The 17,887-nt window shown below is 37.9% G+C and overlaps 2 protein-coding genes and 1 pseudogene across 2 annotated transcripts; 2 read left to right on the top strand and 1 right to left on the bottom strand.

The window, feature by feature from the left end:
- The first annotated feature begins 5,572 nt into the window (after positions 1-5,572).
- LOC102962667 (olfactory receptor 51L1-like) lies at positions 5,573-6,532 on the top strand. The gene has a single exon (XM_007089395.3). The coding sequence runs from the start codon at positions 5,573-5,575 to the stop codon at positions 6,530-6,532; it is 960 nt and encodes a 319-aa protein (XP_007089457.3).
- A 4,150-nt stretch (positions 6,533-10,682) lies between these two features.
- On the bottom strand, positions 10,683-11,615 carry LOC102970454 (olfactory receptor 51L1-like). Its single transcript, XM_007089340.1, has one exon. It carries the CDS (start codon positions 11,613-11,615, stop codon positions 10,683-10,685), a length of 933 nt encoding a protein of 310 aa, XP_007089402.1.
- A 2,688-nt stretch (positions 11,616-14,303) lies between these two features.
- Positions 14,304-15,223, top strand: LOC122231482 (annotated as a pseudogene).
- The last annotated feature ends 2,664 nt before the right edge of the window (positions 15,224-17,887 follow it).

The following is a 17,887-nucleotide window of genomic DNA, read 5'->3' as shown; positions in this document are numbered from 1 at the left end:
TTGGTGCCAACGAACCTCCTTCTGTTCATTCCACAGCAAGCAGCACATCATCAAAAATTCTGGCTTTTCAATCTCAAAGCCCCACCCTGTAACTTGGCATGTCCCTAAACTATTAAGACTAAAATCTTAAAAAGAAAAGAAAAGAAAGAAAGAAAGAAAGAAAGAAAGAAAGAAAGAAAGAAAGAAAGAAAAAGAAAAGAAGGTGGAGGAAATCTATTCTGTAGCAAAAACCTTCTCTCACATCATGTCTCACTCTATTTATTGTCTTACAACTGCACTATTTCTTACTAAGTACCCCAATCCTAAGACTCATGCACATTCTTCAGCTTTCAGGTGGTATCACGATCTTCCAAATGGAAGATTTTTGGATTTTCATACATTTAACTCTGGATATTGGTGCTCAGATATTTTCCCTCATTTAGCATCCACCCAAAGGTCATATTGAAAATTCCATATAGATACATATACATGAATGTAAATATATATGGAAATGTATTAGTAAAATTTAGCAAAGCTTCTCTATTGATAAATAAGGAGATATTCACAGAGATCACCTCAGGGCCTTACAATAACAAAACAAAATACTCTTGCACTTGTCTGTCCCTAAAGATACCTTCTATGTATTTGTTCAGGTGTAGCCCTTGCTGAGGCAGAGTAACTCAGAAAGACTATATGGTGCTGTGTCTTATGACAAAAATAACTCCTACCTAAACATTTATATGCATTGTAGTTTCTCCATAGGCTAAAGTTCCCTCATTTTGGCTTATGTAAATCATCAGAAGTTTTAAAATGTATGTTATTATTTATTTGCTTTATAGGAAAATCCATGAAGAGTGATTTAAATTAACATTAAGGCAATTAAAGTAGGGCGCCTGGGTGGCTCAGTAGGTTAAGCATCTGACTCCTGGTTTTGGCTCAGGTCATGATCTCATGGCTTTGTGGGTCCAAGCCCCATATTGGGCTCTGTTCTGACAGTGCAGAGCCTGCTTGGGAGTCTTTCCCTCTCCCTTTCTCACTGCCCCTCCCCCACTCATGCTGTCTCTCTCTGAAAATAAATAAACATAAAAATTTTAATAAAAAGAAATTAAAGTAAAAGGAGAAGAATGATGCATTGAGTATCAGTGAAGGCAGTCAGTTCAGATCATTTGTCTGGTAATTCCATAAGAAGATGTTTGAAGATGGAACTGTGAGGATTTTTCTACTGTTAAAGTATAAAGAGTCTCATTTACATAGACTACCAGTGGATGGTGAATTTCTTTAGTAATTGAGTACATTTTCTTTAGGAAAACTATTATTTATATTGAGGTCATCAGTTCCTGAAAAAAACAGTTCTCAACTGAAAGTATTAAATACAGCAATGTCTAGAGATTGGTGAGTCATGACAAATGTGCAATAGACAAATCTGAGTTGAGTGAACCTATGATAAAGTTGTTAGGAGTTATAATTAGACCAATATTGCCAAGATCAAAACTGGAGTTGGAAAAATTAGCTGTACACCACATTTTCAAATGTAGTTCCTATACTAAACAGGGCTGACATTACAATTGGAACTCCCACCCCAGTTAGAGATTTCTGATCATTCGTTAATGCACATGCCAGGCTGCTGTACTGCTCAATCACCAATAGACATGTAGAAAACAATATTGTTGACAAACATAGAGTTTTAAAGGTTGAGTAAAGGCCTCTACTTTTAATCCTATCAAACATATTAATCTGTTTCATCAGGAAGAGCTCTAGGGCACGGTGAACAAAGTACTACACTGGTCAATCAGATCTGAGCGATTACATTGCTTTTATGGCACATCATGAGGTTTTGAAAATAGATTTTATATTTTATAGCAGTTTTAGGTTCATAGCAAAATTGAGTGGAAGGAACAGAGATTTCCCATATATCCACTGTTGTATGATTTTGAGGGAGGCAGATCATAACTGAATCTCATTTTTATCCAGTGTATAATAATAGAACTGAAGTAGATCACTTCCAGCTCTTAGGGTATAGACTCTGTCCCTCCTCAGTTTAAGTCTTTAAGAAGTCCCTCTCACTGGCTGCACCATATCCACAAATCGTTACTGCCCCATCATATCTCGGGTACAAACTAGTATCTCATCTCATGTTGTGCTACCTCATTTCTTCTAGACATAGATGCAATAGTATTTGAGACTCTCAATAGCCTACTTGCCCCTGTATTCCCAAAGTCTCAATCCTGCTGTAGCCAGAGAAACACAGACTGAAGTGGTGGCACTGACAGGGTTACAAACACTGCCCTGCGTTTATCCTGGGGCCTCCTATCTCAAAGGACTGGAGGAGACTTATGAACTGATCCTTCTTCCTCTGAGAATTAGAATGGTCTCTGATGACAAGTGGAACTATTCTTCCAAGTACATGAGTGAGTCCTGGGGGAAATAAAAGTGGGAGGTAAGAGGAAATTATAGGGGGGCACTTGAGAGACAAAAGAGAGGAAGGTGGACACCCAGAGTATGGAAAGGAGGACCAGGACACTGTTGGAGAAGAGAGACATTCTCAGTTCATCAGAGGATATAATTTTCACTAAAATACCTTCATTGTTCATGTTCATTCCTATAGCATTCAAGCCAGACTCAGGCTTTTCAGGCTGGACGTGCCCAGGATGCCCTAGATCTTTATGGTAGGTGGTCTTTGAGTCCGTGGGTGGGATGTGATGCTAATAACGGGAGAAGGATTATTTTTTTTCTGATATGACAGAATAGGGATTCAAGAATTCTAGTAGGATGTACTAGATGACCTTCAAGAAGGTCCCTTCCAATCCCAAGTATCAGTGATTTTTAAGGTGACATTAATATGACTCAGAGGTCTAAAACAGAATTACACTTCTTCTGATGTTTGACATCTTAAATTCAATCCTTAAACTCAATCCTCCTCCTCTAGGAAATGGTAGAAGACATCACAAGATCATGTGAATGAATTTGAAATATAGGATCAGAAACAAGAGGAATTGGACAAAAATTGAACCAAGGCCAGCATATAAGGAGCTGTGGAAAAACACGCAGAGCAAACACTAGTGAATATATGGAATGTAGTGATTATATGTTGTGGCAACTTGAGAGCAGTAACATGGCTGCTCAGATTCCAGGCTCCCTGTAGTCCCAAAGACCTCATTCCTGTTCTTGGAGAGACTTCCCATTTCATCCTGGGTTCTGACTTTTTTTTTTTCTCCACAACTGACACTGATTAGAATGAAAACTATAGAAGTAAAGCCATCATGATTACCCAAAGAATTTGGGGGTGGAGAAAAAGTTATGAAGTAATTTATATTATGGCTCCACTGAATTTTCAACTGGATGAGATGGAGATGAAACTGGCATCATTCCCACCCCTCAGGTTACCAGGTTAGGTCACTTTTGTGAGATGCCCGCTCTGGGGTGTTTCCTTTCTGGAAGGATACTTCAGAATCTCCTCATAGCTTCCTACGTCCTGTGACTTTTCAAAGAAATACTGTTGTTGTCATATATTGTCTTCATCAAATTACCATTATTTTATGGTCACTATATATAAAGAATCTGTGCTAAGTATTCTGATTACTATATCTCCTTTAATCTTAGTCAATCCTGTCAATGATTTTATCTTCAGTTTACAGATGAGGCTACTTTGGTACAGAAGGAAATAAGTCATTTGCTCAACTGAAAAATCGAGCAAGCATTAGAGCCAGACAATGTCATTTATACAGACAAGCCCCAGGCAAGAGGAGCAGGGATTTGTGGTGGTAATAAGCCAGGCAGATTGAGGAAAATAGCAGGACCTTAATCACCAGGTCATACAACAGATGAACAGTATTTCACTGTAATATGAGTTAGTCAGAAAGGCTGAATTTATCTCTGGAAATTGCTTGTTCGATTTCTTGATTATGGGTCTTCTGTTTCCTAGAAAATTATCATTATTTATCATTCCAGCCAAATATCTGCTACAATCAGGGTTTATCTTCATGGAACTAGAGAAGATTGAAGGGGATTTGAAGTTCCCAAAGGGCCACAGTAGACTTTACAAGACAGGAAGATACCAGTTTATTCATTTACAAGGGGAAGCAATCTGTCTCATGGATTGTAAATTCTCAAAACAGCATTTTGGTGAGCAGGGATTCTTGGCACTTGATGGGCACTTGATGGGGATTTTGAGAGGTGGCTCCTCTTTCTTACTTCAGAGATGTTTTTCCTGAGCACATAAATACTGGAATCTGCTGGGGGAAATATATTTGCTCATTTGTTCTTAGTAGGAAAGATTTAGGATCAAGGTCAGATGCTTTTTCTGAGCACTATAGTTTTTTAGTTATTTGTGTTGTTTTTGCCTTGAAGCATGAATTTCCACAAACCCTATCTATTTTCTATTTTTTTTTTTTTTTTTTTGTACAAGGTACCACTCTCTAAATGACTGATCAGATCTGAAGCGTACTAGAAAGAAGGTTGTGAATCTTTATAATCAGAGTCAGAGGCAGCTATATTTTGCTTAAATTATATATTTTATTACAGTAAGAAAATTACATTTAAAAATTACATAGTTCATTATTATAATTTTAAAATTCAAAATTGTTTTAATTAAGTCTATTTTAAGCCATGTTTAGTTCCTGGGATTGCTAATTCCAGACCAGGCATGTGGCCTCATTTATATGTGGTTTAACTGTGGGTATGTTAGTAAGACCTGCTTATGGTAATAAGTGCTGCTGACCCATACTTGCCTGAATTCTGTAAAGAAACTACATATGGTGCTCTAGTATCATTGAAAAATCTGGGAAACTTAGGCAGAAAAAGACATTGTGTGTAAATCACAGCAGGAATCATTAAAAAATAGAACTAATGTTAAGATCAGTAGCCCCGGGACGCCTGAGTGGCTCAGTCAGTTAAACATCCAAATCTTGATTTAGGCTGAGGTCATGATCTTAGGGTGCTTGGGATCAAGCCCCATGTTGGGTTCTGGACTGACAGCAAGGAGCTTGCTTTGGATTCTCTCTCTCCCTGTCTCTCTGTGCTCCTCCCTTCCCTGTCTCTCTCTCAGAAAGAAAGAAAGAAAGAAAGAAAGAAAGAAAGAAAGAAAGAAAGAAAGAAAAGAAAAGAAAAGAAAAGAAAAGAAAAGAAAAGAAAAGAAAAGAAAAGAAAAGAAAAGAAAGAAAAGAAAAGGAAGAAAGAAAGAGAAATAAAAACTTTTACAAAAAATATCGGTAGTGCTTGGCAAGAAAATTCTAGAGGAAAATTATAAAATGAAGAATGTAATCTGGATCAGATTGTGTGTGGACTGGTCTGGGTTGTATCTTTAGGAGAAGATTGTCCATATTTTGAGAGAATGTCAAGGAGTCTGCATCTGAGAGTCAGGAGGGAATCTCCTTGTGGTTATAAAGAAGATATTTTACTTAACAAACAATACTCAACAGTGAAATATAGAAAGAAAAAGCAAAAATTTGGGGATGAATTCAAGAGTGTTTATAGGAAAGTACTGAAGTTTCATTGTTTTGTTTTGTTTTCTTTTCCTGACTCAGATGCTGATCTTATCATTGCCTTCCTCACTGGAACCATCCTGAAAATGGATTGTGGTTTAACAGCGAGTTCTATGACAACCTTAAACTCCAGTAATACCCTGTCCTCCACATTCTATCTCTCAGGTATCCCTGGCTATGAGGAATTTCACCACTGGATATCCATTCCATTCTGTCTCCTGTACCTTGTTGGAATCATGGGTAACTGCACCATCCTGCATATTGTTCGGACAGACCCCAGGCTCCATCAGCCCATGTACTACTTTCTGGCCATGCTTTCCCTCACCGACATGGGCATGTCCATGCCCACCATGATATCACTCTTCAGGGTGTTGTGGTCCATTTCCAGGGAAATCCAGTTCAGTACCTGTGTGGTCCAAATGTTTTTCATTCACACTTTCTCCTTCACGGAATCATCTGTGCTCTTGGCCATGGCCTTTGACCGCTACGTGGCTATCTGCCACCCTCTACGATATGCTACCATTCTCACCCCAAGACTTATCATGAAAATTGGAATTGCAGCCCTGCTTAGGAGTGCCTGTGCCATGATTCCACTTCTGGCTCGGCTGGCCTTCTTTCCTTTCTGCCACTCTCACATCCTTTCTCATTCATATTGTCTGCACCAGGACATGATCCGCCTTGCCTGTGCTGACACCAAGTTTAATGTTATATATGGGTTGGTTCTAATCAGTGTGCTGTGGGGAATGGACTCTCTGGGTATTTTTGTGTCTTATGTGTACATCCTTCACTCTATATTAAAAATTGCATCACGTGAAGGGCGGCTTAAGGCTCTCAACACGTGTGCGTCTCACATCTGTGCTGTACTCATCCTATATGTGCCTATGATTGGGTTATCTATCGTCCATCGTTTTGCCAAACACTCCTCCCCATTGATCCATATCTTCATGGCTCACATCTACTTATTGGTTCCACCTGTGCTCAATCCAATCATCTATAGTGTGAAGACCAAACAGATCCGTCAAGGAGTCCTCTACCTACTTCTCCACACAAAAATCAGTTCTACTATGATGTAGGTATATCCTTAAAACAATGATGACATCAGTCTAAATGATGTAAATACATACTGATTGCTCTAGGTATGTTGGCATCAGAATTATCAGTGAAATACTGAAAGGCAGAAATGGAGCTAACAGAGTATCCTCAGAATGGCCAAAAGGAGAGAGTTGATGTCCACTGAGACCATACAGATTGACTTAACAAGTGCTTCATAAATTCCCTTTAAATATGAACATGTTGGTATTGAGTGTTTTAGAAATCATTTCCATCTGCTCCCTCCCATTTCTGATCCCAACCCTTTCAAGGTCATGTATCCATTAAGTTTGCCTTAAATATATTAAACCCATATTTCTTTGCTTCCTGATATTTATATTTCCAGGATATTTAATATTACCTTTATTGTTATATCAATGTGTTTCTATATCTGCATGTCCACTTATTCTCTCTTTTTTAAAGATTGGAAATTTTTTTCTTGATTTAAGAGAATATTAAGGCTCAAAACAGAAATTATCAAGTTTCATGGTACATCAGCATCATCTTTTAAAAGTCTGTACACATGTTCCGCCTTTTCTGAGGAGATTTGTTTCCCTCAGGAATAGAAAATTGCCATCTGCATATTTTTCTTTTACTTAATTTTAAGAAATATTTTTTAGAATAATTACTGAGACTCAGTAATTTTTGAAAGCCTCTAGATATTGTCATATGAAGCCAGTGACTATAATCCATTGGATCAAATGTATCTTAATAATAATTTAGGGCTACACTACTTATTCAAATGTAAAAATAAATGTATCCCTGATGAATTTGGCTATGAGGAATTTCATTCATGTAACAATATAACCCATTGAGGTATAGCAACTTATAAATTTGTGGTAGTAGGAGACAGTTACAGATTTAGGTCTCAATTTTATCTGTAACTCTTTTCAGTATACAAAACCATCTTTCCTTATAATTCTAAAATTATCTAGCACATAGCTGTGCATAGGGTGGTACAAAAAATACCTTGCAAATGTAACTGAATTTTCTTGGTTCATGGTCTACACTTGTTTAAAGGCAAAAAAATAAATTAAAAAATGAAGGGGGAAATGATACTTTTAAAATGCCTTATAATTCCCAATATTTGTAGAAGTCTTTTTTTAATGTTTATTTTTGAAAGAGAGAGAGAGAGAGAGAGAGAGAGAGAAAGAGGATGAGTGGGGGAGGGGCAGAGAGAAAGGGAGACAGAGAATCCAAAGCAGGCTCCAGGCTCTGAGCTGCCAGCACAGAGTCCTATGCAGGGCTTGAACCTGTGAACCATGAGATCCTGACCTGAGTCTAAGTCAGAGGTTTAACCAACTGAGCCACCCAGGTGCCCTGATACTTCCACTTCTGCAAGTTGATTTCACTTATGTCAAGTTCCCCTGCCTCAAGGTTGGCACTGCAATCAGCTGTTTATTCCCCGAACAGTTTAGCACAGATTCCCATGTTCTTTACACAATTTACAGAGGAGAATAAGAGAAAGAGATGATGTTGACTGCTATTGGCTTGCCTAACTTTCAGTTAAAATTCATGGGCAACTCCAATACTGTTCTATCATTTGATCATTCCTGGTACTATATATAAACTAATACCAAGACAACAGCTTCCAGTGGTCAAGTAATAACTGTTCATGTTTAGGTATATACCACCTGAATTAGAAGAGGAGTAAATAAAACTGTCATTACTAACCATGATTTTGAGTGGAGATTATATATAATAAGATTAAGGAAATATACACATTATTAATTAAAAGGAGTCTACATGTATATGCTTACCTGAGAGAAAAACAAAAATGAATTCATTGAATGTTGATGATCCAGAGAAGTGAGACAACTTATTGCAATGGTAAGAGAATACCAATAAGCTAAGAACATTCCTTTAGTGAAGATACATAATTATGATGCTACTCAGTGGTTAGAGATGTAAATCAATGCAGTTTGTCTTCATATGTATTCTTATTTTTACATTAATTATATTTGTGCCTTCAGGTACTCCTGAACTCTGAAATTACATACCCTCGTACGTAGTTCAAAGGGATATAGTAAGTCATGTATTTTAATTCACCAATATGAAATTATCCTGAAATTCTTCTATTGACACCTATTAACTACCTCACCACCAGACTTGAGAAATTATTAATTATCAGTCAGAAAACACTGGATAATATAATACTAAGCCACATTTTCCACTGAAGAACATTCAAGGTAGAGTTCAATAATATGATCTTCATTTAGAATTTTCCTACAGGTCAAATGCAGGTCTCAGACTCACCTTTGCCATTGATCTCAGAGTCATGTCTAAGCGCAAATGTCCCAGTTGCTCCAAAAGAAAATAAACTGCTTTTCTCTATTGCCCAGAAAATTTATGTAATTTTTCCTTATTTAGACCATGGTCTTGATTTTTTTTGCCTACTTTGTGGTTTATATCTCAAATAATATACGACCATATATTTATTTCTTTATTCTTCTGATACATATTTTGTAGATCACGTGTATGCTGTATTTCTTGTTAGTATGAATACTCAGTGAAAGATACAAGTTTTGTGTCTTAATGAAAGAAATATTCAGATACTCTACACACACACACACACACACACACAATTGTTTCCCAGGTAAGATAAAGGCATTTAGTTTAAAAAATAAAGAGTTCTGGAATTATATGAAAGATGAAAATGGTAAATGAGAAACTAAAAATAACAATGGTAGGAAACTTTCATTGGCTTTCCAGAGTGTCTAAATGGAATGTCTACAGCTGGAAATAGGTTGTTTACAGACACAGGTGAGGCAATAGTTAAATTTACAAGGTCCTACTTTACCATACATTTAGAAATACTATGAAATTCCCATTTATGTCCAGATATCTTTGTGGTTTTTTAATGTTTTTTATTTATTTTTGAGAGAGAGAGACAGAGAGTGAGCAGGGGAGGGACAGAGAGAGAGGGAAACACAAAATCTGAAACAGGCTCCAGGCTCTGAGCTGTCAGCACAGAGCCCAATGCAGGGCTCAAATTCAGGAACCACAAGGTCATGACCTGAGCTGAAGTCTAACGCTTCACTGAGCCACCCAGGTGCCCCTGTCTGGAAATCTTTGTAAACATAATTTTGTAGAAATTTGTTTGTTTGTTTTTCTTCAGTAGGTATAGGAAAGCCATAGAAATCAGCAAACCTTGAGAGAAAGGAATATATAAGGCCCTATAGCCTCTAAGAAGTTGATGTCCTGACTCATGAAATATTTCCGTCTTATTCTTGGCAGGATATGCTGCAAATGCAACCAACTGGAAACACTGTTATTTCTCTCTTTTTTTGTCATTATTTTAATAACTCCTTGGAGGCAAAAACACTTTAAAGTTGGTGCTGTTCAAATAAAAGTAACTGTCCTCTATCAAATATTCTCAGCAGCACACTCTCCAAAAGCTACTGAGAGTCAATAGCCTACTTTTATATAAGCTTAGTTACATAATTTCACAAATAAGCAGAAAACTCATTAGCAAATAAAAAATATGAGACAAAGAGTAGTACCTGGCATGCCAAAACACCAGTTCATGTCAGGTTTTCAGTCTGTGCTATAATTTTTAGTTTAGTTTTCTAGATGTTACATGTGTGCCTGCAGATATCAAAGAAGTTGGGCCTGTGCATGGTAAAATAGATTAATACATTTGTAAAGTCATATCTAAAGATCTCTCACAAGTGAAAGCTGACAAAATTAAATATAATTTCAAAGATGGATAGTAAAAAATCATGGAAGAGACATTTGTGGGAGGTGTCATCAGAAGTTAAATTGCAGACTACATGGAGTCAGATGATAGCATGGCCTCTACTGGATGCCTTATGCTTTGCATCTTACATCTTCCAACTAATCCACTGACTTCCATGGATATTGGAGCTTTCTGACAATATAGATGATTGAGAAGTCACTCTTTATTTGTACGATTATTTATCATCTATCTATGTTGAGTTACTTGAGGGAAATGAAAAGTCGTAGTATATTGATACTATCTTCAAAAATTCCAGACGAGTGAGAGAAAAATATGTACATGTGAATTGTGAACATATGAATGTTTCTCAGTGATATATATTTCATTTTCTCAAGTTAGAAATTAATTTCATAAGGATTATTCTAGAAATAATAGGTGACTCTAAAGTACTTCAGCTATAATTTCAGTAGATTACCTAGAATACGGGTACGTATCTCTCGGGTTTTAACACAGTATACAACAGGGTTGAGAACAGGAGGAATCAATAGGTATATATAACCCATGATAATGTGCACCATAGATGGAACATGTTTCCCAAAGCGATGGATAATGGATACACCCAGCATAGGGACATAAACCAGAAGCACAGCACAGATGTGGGAGACACAAGTGTTAAGGGCCTTAAATTGTTCTTCCCGGGAGGCAATGCCTAGCACAGTAATCAGGATTTTCAAATAAGATAGGAGAATGAGTACAGAGTCCACACCAAAGGTGATGAGAATGATGATGAGGCCATAGATGCTATTTATTCGGTGGTCAGAACAAGAGAGCTTGATTATATCTGGGTGCAGGCAGTATGAGTGGGAGAGCACATTAGCCTTACAAAACCTCAGTCGTTTGATGAGAAAGGGTCCTGGGAAGATGACAGCCACAGCCCGTAGCAGAAGCCCCACACCTATCTTGGCAATGGTAGAATCAGTCAAAACAGTAGTGTACCTGAGTGGGTTGGAGATGGCCACATAGCGGTCAAAAGCCATGGTGAGGAGGATGCCTGACTCCATTAAGGAAAACACATGGATAAAGAACATCTGGATGAGGCAGGCATCAAAGTCTATTTCCAGAACATTAAACCAGAAAAGCTTGAGCAGGGTGGGCAGGGTGGTAGCACAGATTCCAAGGTCACTAGCAGCCAGCATGGAGAGAAAAAAGTACATGGGTGTATGAAGTGACCGTTCCACTTTAATAACCACTAAGATGGTGACGTTACCCATTAGGGCAATCAGGTAGAGGACACAAAACAAAATGGAAATCACTGGATGTGAGTCTTCCAGACCAGGAAAACCACTCAGAAGAAAAGGTCTGTAGCTACTACCATTGAAGAAGACCATGATGTGTCATTTGGAGCGCAGAAATCAACAATCTTTGTATATAGATTAAGAGAGTCTGGATTAGCACCCCATCGCCATGATTCTTATTTCATGAAGTTTACATTCTGTGCTTGTGCTGTTGACTACACAAGTCCCCTTCACCACCTATTCAAAGCTGTAGTCAAAGAGAAACACGAAATCACTAGTAAACTTATAGACAAGAGATCATAAGAAGAAACTCATATGAGCTATTTAATTTCCACATATAACACTATCTTAATAAAGACATGAAAAATCATATGAAAACAGTCTCTAAATTTTTCTTCCATTTTTTTTCATATAACCTGTGGCATGGTTGCTAGGCAAGGACAATCTAAAACTACTTTAAAAATTAAAGTCTAGGGAAATAGGTGGAAAGGGGAGAAGCCTCTCTTGATTCTTATGCTTGCTATCTGTCTTCTTGGCCACAAAAGCAATTGATGGTGACAGTTAGGGAAATAGGAATGTCATCCATACAGAGTCTTTGCAGTGAGAATAGCCTCATATCCCTCATATCCCTGATTAAATTAGAATCTTTATCAATACATAATCCCAAGGTCCTATTAGGATAAGATGCTGACTCTATTATTTCTGTATCTTTATCCTCTCTCAACTTCATCTTAAAGGTGTGTACGAAAGAATAAGACTGGAGTCCAAGGGGTTCATAATTAATACACAGGACACATAAAAAATGAGCTTTAAAGAGTTCTGACTAACATCTGAAGTTGTACACAAGTGAGCTCCACTGTGCATTGCCTTACCTCACCAGAGGTTCTGTGGGGATAAAGATGAGCAGTCACCTCACCTGTGGAGACCTTCAGTTCTCTCATGACTTATGGCTTTTCCAAATGAGCTCAGCTATAGACATGTTTCCTAACATCAAAGGTTCCCAAGGGCATAGAGGGGGATGGCCCGCCCATGCTGTCAGGGAAAGAAGCTATTGGGAATTAGAGATTAGGTTCAGAACTCAGGTTCTAATTTCATTAACTCCTGATTTCCTCATTTTTGCTTAGTTTAAGGAGATAGATGCAGATATGCCCTGGCTTAAGACATTTTGCTGTCACTCTTATAGCTCTCACTCCTTGGAAAAAGAATCTAGAATACATGAAATTAATATTATTTATCAATACATACTAATTATATGTAGCATAGTGGGCAATCAGGTGAAATTTAGGAAACAATCCTCTGTTCTCTTCAGTCTACAGTTTCATTGCCATCAAATATATCTTGGAAGCAGTTCTGGAAAAATGAATTCTAATTTGGGGTGAGACAATTAAGGTCAGAGTTCTGCTATGATAATTCCAAAGTAATAGCAATTTCCCTTGAAGCCCCCTCCCTAGATATTTGGAAAGTAATAACATACTTCTAAATAGTATGTGGGTCAAAGAAATCAAAAGAAACATTAGAAAACAGTTTAAAGCGAATGAAAATGAAAACAAAACATGTTCGAATTAGTGAGAAACCACTAACACATAACTTTTTTTTTCACAAAGGAAAAAAATGCAGGATTGTTATAAAGAAGCAATATTTGTTTCTATCTCCCTGGATTTACAACTCCCAATCTCTGCTAACAGATTGGTTTGTAATGTTTCAGACTTCTCATGATGCCGAGGTGTATACAAAAGATATGTTTTAGGCAACCACATAATGTTTAATTCATAGAAAGTGTCTTTAATCAATTAAAAGTGTATCCTGATGGCTTCACTTCTGTGCTTGATAACATGAGGAAGCAGCCATAGACAAAAGCTTATGTCTTGGAGTGCCTGGCTGGCTCAGTCAGTTAAGCATCTGACTCTGGTTCAGGTCATGATCTCACATGCTTGTGAGTTCAAGCCCCACATCGGGCTCTCTGCTGTCAGCCCAGATCCTGCTTCAGATCCTCTGTCCTTCACGCTCTCCCCTCTATCTCTCTCTGCCCTTCTACTGATCATATGAGCTCTCTCTTTCTCAAAAATAAATAAACATAAAAGCTTATGTTTCAAACAACCTACTCCAGATTCACTCACATACAAACAAAAGAAGATTGTTATTTTTTTTATTTTTTAAGTTTATTTATTTATTTTGAGAGACAGAGAGAGCATGTGAGCAGGGGAGGGGCAGAGAGAGAGCGAGCAAGAGAGAGAATCCCAAGCAAGCTCTGCACTGTCAAGCACAGAGCCCAACATGGGCTCACCCTCACAAACCCTGATATCATGACTTGTGCCAAAATCAGCAGCGGGACGCATAACCGACTGATCCACCCAGGCACCCCGCAAAAGAAGATTCTTTAATCTCAGTGGAGGCACTGATGTCTTCTGACTGTGAACTTTATTGTAGTCATAGTTTTCTCTTAATTTTAAAGGTCCAATATGCTTCAGAACCAAGACTAAGCATCTTCACTATGAATCTTCTGGCTCATACAAGTGGAATAAGTCTCCCTGTTTATTCATATAACTTTCACTGAATTGTTCACTTGGGAATTTAATCCTTGGTTTGCATAGGTTTCTCCACTATTAGAATGCTAATATCTAAAGCTAGGGATCAGTCCTACTTATCACTGTATCCTTGGGGTATAAAACATCGCCAAGGCTTTTATATAAATGAAAATAAAGGCAGAAGAGAATGAATGGACAAATGAGTATGAAAGACTCAGCACCATCTCACGACTGAGTGGAGCCAGGGGTTTTCATCATGTCATTGTCAAATAATACCAATTTCCACCCCAGTACTTTTCTTCTCCTTGGCCTTCTAGGGATGGAGGCCATTCACACTTGGCTCTCATGGCCCTTCTGCCTATCTACCTGAGTGCTCTGCTGGGTAATTCTTCTCTTTATTGTCAGAACAGATTCCAACCTGCATGACCCCATGTACTTCTTCCTCTGTATGCTCTCTGTGGCTGACTTGTTCATCTCCATCACCACTGTGCCCAGATCCTCAGCATTTTTTGGCTCCATGGTAGGGAGATCTATTTTGAAGAACACTCACACAAGTGTTTCTCATTCATTCACTATGCAACATGGCCTCAGGGTTTATCTTGCCCATGGCCTTTGACCGGTATATGGCAATCTGTGATCCTCTGAGACATTTTGCTATCCTGACACATAGAGTCATCAAGAACTTGATTTCCCTCCATGGGGTTTTGCTCTTCAGTCCTCAACCCTTCATGCCTCAGTGGCTTCCTTACTGCAGAACTACTGTCATCTCTCACACTTACTGTGAATTTATGGCTCTAATCAGGCTACCTTGTGAAGACACAAGAATCTGCAGAATCTGCAGGCTGACTGCTGCCTTCCTTGCTGGAGGTTTAGATTTCATATTAATCCTACGTTCCTATGTTATCATCCTTTACACTGTCTTCCATCTTCCATCCAAAGGTGCTAAGCTCAAGACCTTGGAAACATGTGGATCTCATGTGTGTGTGTGATCTTAGTGGTCTATGCTCCAGCCTTTTTCTCCTTCCTCACTCACAGATTTGGTGGCCATATGGCTCCTCATATTCACATCTTTGTGGCTAGCATCTACCTCCTTGCTCCATCCATGGTGAATGATCTATAAGAACCAAGACGATCAGAGATCGATTCCTCCAAGCTTTTACTTCTCACAAATTCTGAAACAACAACCTCATCAACTATTCTTTTGTTAAGATTCATTTACTTACATGGGGGAAAAATATTAACCCTCTTTCTAAAAGCCTGAATCCCTATATCTTCTATTTTTAATATTTAAAGTATTAATTAGCATTGACTAGATTTTGTTCTCAGGAGAACTGCTTGGAAGGTGGCTGATTTAAATGATATATTCTTAATATATTTCTCTGATAATGTAATATATCCACTATTATGTGGTCTTATCTACTATGTTTGCTGCCACAAGACTATCCTGTTGTTCAGTCTTATCTCCTTTATCAGAGGTGTTTTATTGACTCATTATCTCTGACTTTCATTGTGATGCTGTACATTTGTAGGTCTTAATTGATGGGATTATTTATATCTCTTGAACACTAAGACTGAAGGCATTTTAAATCTGCAATCCTGGAGATCTGGATGATTTTGACCAAATTTTCTGAACAGATGAAGAAACTCTCATGATGTTCCTTCTAGAGTTCTTCCTGGAATTTTTGGCAACATATTCTCATTTCACTCTGTCTAGCTAAAATTCTTTTAAAGTTTTTAAATGAAATCTCTTCCTAAAAACACTCTTCCAGAAGACCTGATGATATCAAAAACTGTCCTACCATTCTTTTATCTGTTTCTTCAGTGTGGTTCAAATTGACTCAGTTGATTCTTTGAAAATATTTATAGCCCCCTCTCCCATTTGATGATCTTGCATATTCTAATCCCATCTGCTCCTTATCTATTATTTTAAATAGAGAAATATTCTGTTATGGTATTTTCTTATAATTCATTTTTCTAGCTACTCTTGACTGTGATATACCTCTTTTCTTTTTTTGAAGTTCAATACTCATATTTATATGGACTATTTTGTAGGGTAAGTTATTATGGGTATGTGATATAAAGATTATAGTTTCTTTGTGATCTATTGTATTCCTGATAATGTTCAAAATTAGCCTTTAATAGCATAGGTTAGCAATTTCTTCTGTGGCTAGAATACCTCTCTCAATGTCTATTTATTAAGTATCGTGTCACTTTTAACCTTGAATTTTTTATTTCTTCTTTCTGGACAAGTGTTTAAGTTGGAATCAGATGGGTAAATTGGAAATAACTTCACTGTTTAGGTGTCTATATTTATTAATTCTGATTTAAAAAATGATGAAAATTTGCCAGTGAACATAGAAAGGAAAAGAAATTAAAGAGGAAAAGAGTCCAGTTAGAAAAAACAGACTGATACCCTCAGAAGCATCTTCATATTCATGTTTATTCTAAGTCTACACTGTTCTGCTTAATATAAAAGTGACGACTTTGGCTCATGATCCCATTCTCATAGGTAAAGTATTTTGTTGTTTGAGGATTTTTGTTTTGTTTTTGGTTTTTGGGTTTTGGTGTGAATTTTAGTTAATATTGAAGAAATAATTTCAATTATTTATAGATCAATGGCAACACTTATTCTGGAGTAGTCAGGAGCCTAGGCTACCTATCACACAATAGGTCAGCCAGGTATTCAATCAAAGAAGATTCGTTCAATGAATGCACACTAGAATTCTGCTCTAATGTAGGCATGGTAGTAGGTGCTGAGGATGTAGTAAAAAAACAAGTCTGCTATGAAGCAGATGGGTTTCATAAAATGTTGATCTAATGGAGAGAGAGCATTTGGGAAATTACATAAAATAAACTATGTAACTCGTAAGTTGAGTGAAGAATTTTGCATTCTGAAAATGTGTTATAAAAATGGAGGAGATGCTCTGAGAGAACAAAGGATGAGACTACTTTTTTTTTATTTTTATTTTTTTTATTAAAAAAAATTTTTTTTAACCCTTATTTATTTATTTATTTTTTTTTTTAAAATTTTTTTTCCAACGTTCTTTATTTATTTTTGGGACAGAGAGAGACAGAGCATGAACGGGGGAGGGGCAGAGAGAGAGGGAGACACAGAATCGGAAACAGGCTCCAGGCTCCGAGCCATCAGCCCAGAGCCTGACGCGGGGCTCGAACTCACGGACCGCGAGATCGTGACCTGGCTGAAGTCGGACGCTTAACCGACTGCGCCACCCAGGCGCCCCTAACCCTTATTTATTTTTGAGACAGAGAGAGACAGAGCATGAATGGGGGAGGGTCACAGAGAGAGGGAGACACAGAATCTGAAACAGGCTCCAGCCTCTGAGCTGTCAGCACAGAGCCCGACGCAGGGCTCAAACTCACAGACTGTGAGATCATGACCTGAGCCGAAGTCGGACGCTTAACCGACCAAGCCACCCAGGCGCCTGGAGACTACTTTTTTTAATGTTTGTTTATTTTGAGAGAGAGATCACACATGCATGAGTAGGGGAGGGGCACAGAGAGAAGGACAGAGAGAATCCTAAGCAGGCTCTATGCTGTTGGTGTGGGGCCCAATGTGTGGCTGGATCCCATGAGTCATGAGATCATGACCTGAGCAGAAACCAAGAGCCGGTTGCTTACACAACTGAGCCACCCTGAATGGGGGCTACTTTAGATAGTATGATCAGATTATCCATCAGCAGCGATCTATAATATAATGGAAGCATTTTTTTGAAAAGCTGGAGAAAGAAAAATCTATGGAAAGGATAAGAGTAAGTAAAACACAAAACAAAACAAAAACCTGGAGGTAGAGAAAAGCTCAAGTTAACAAAACCTGGAGGT

This window comes from Panthera tigris, chromosome D1 (genome assembly GCF_018350195.1).
Source record: "Panthera tigris isolate Pti1 chromosome D1, P.tigris_Pti1_mat1.1, whole genome shotgun sequence".
Classification (NCBI taxonomy): domain Eukaryota; kingdom Metazoa; phylum Chordata; class Mammalia; order Carnivora; family Felidae; genus Panthera; species Panthera tigris.
This window is presented reverse-complemented; position numbering and strand designations above follow the sequence as displayed.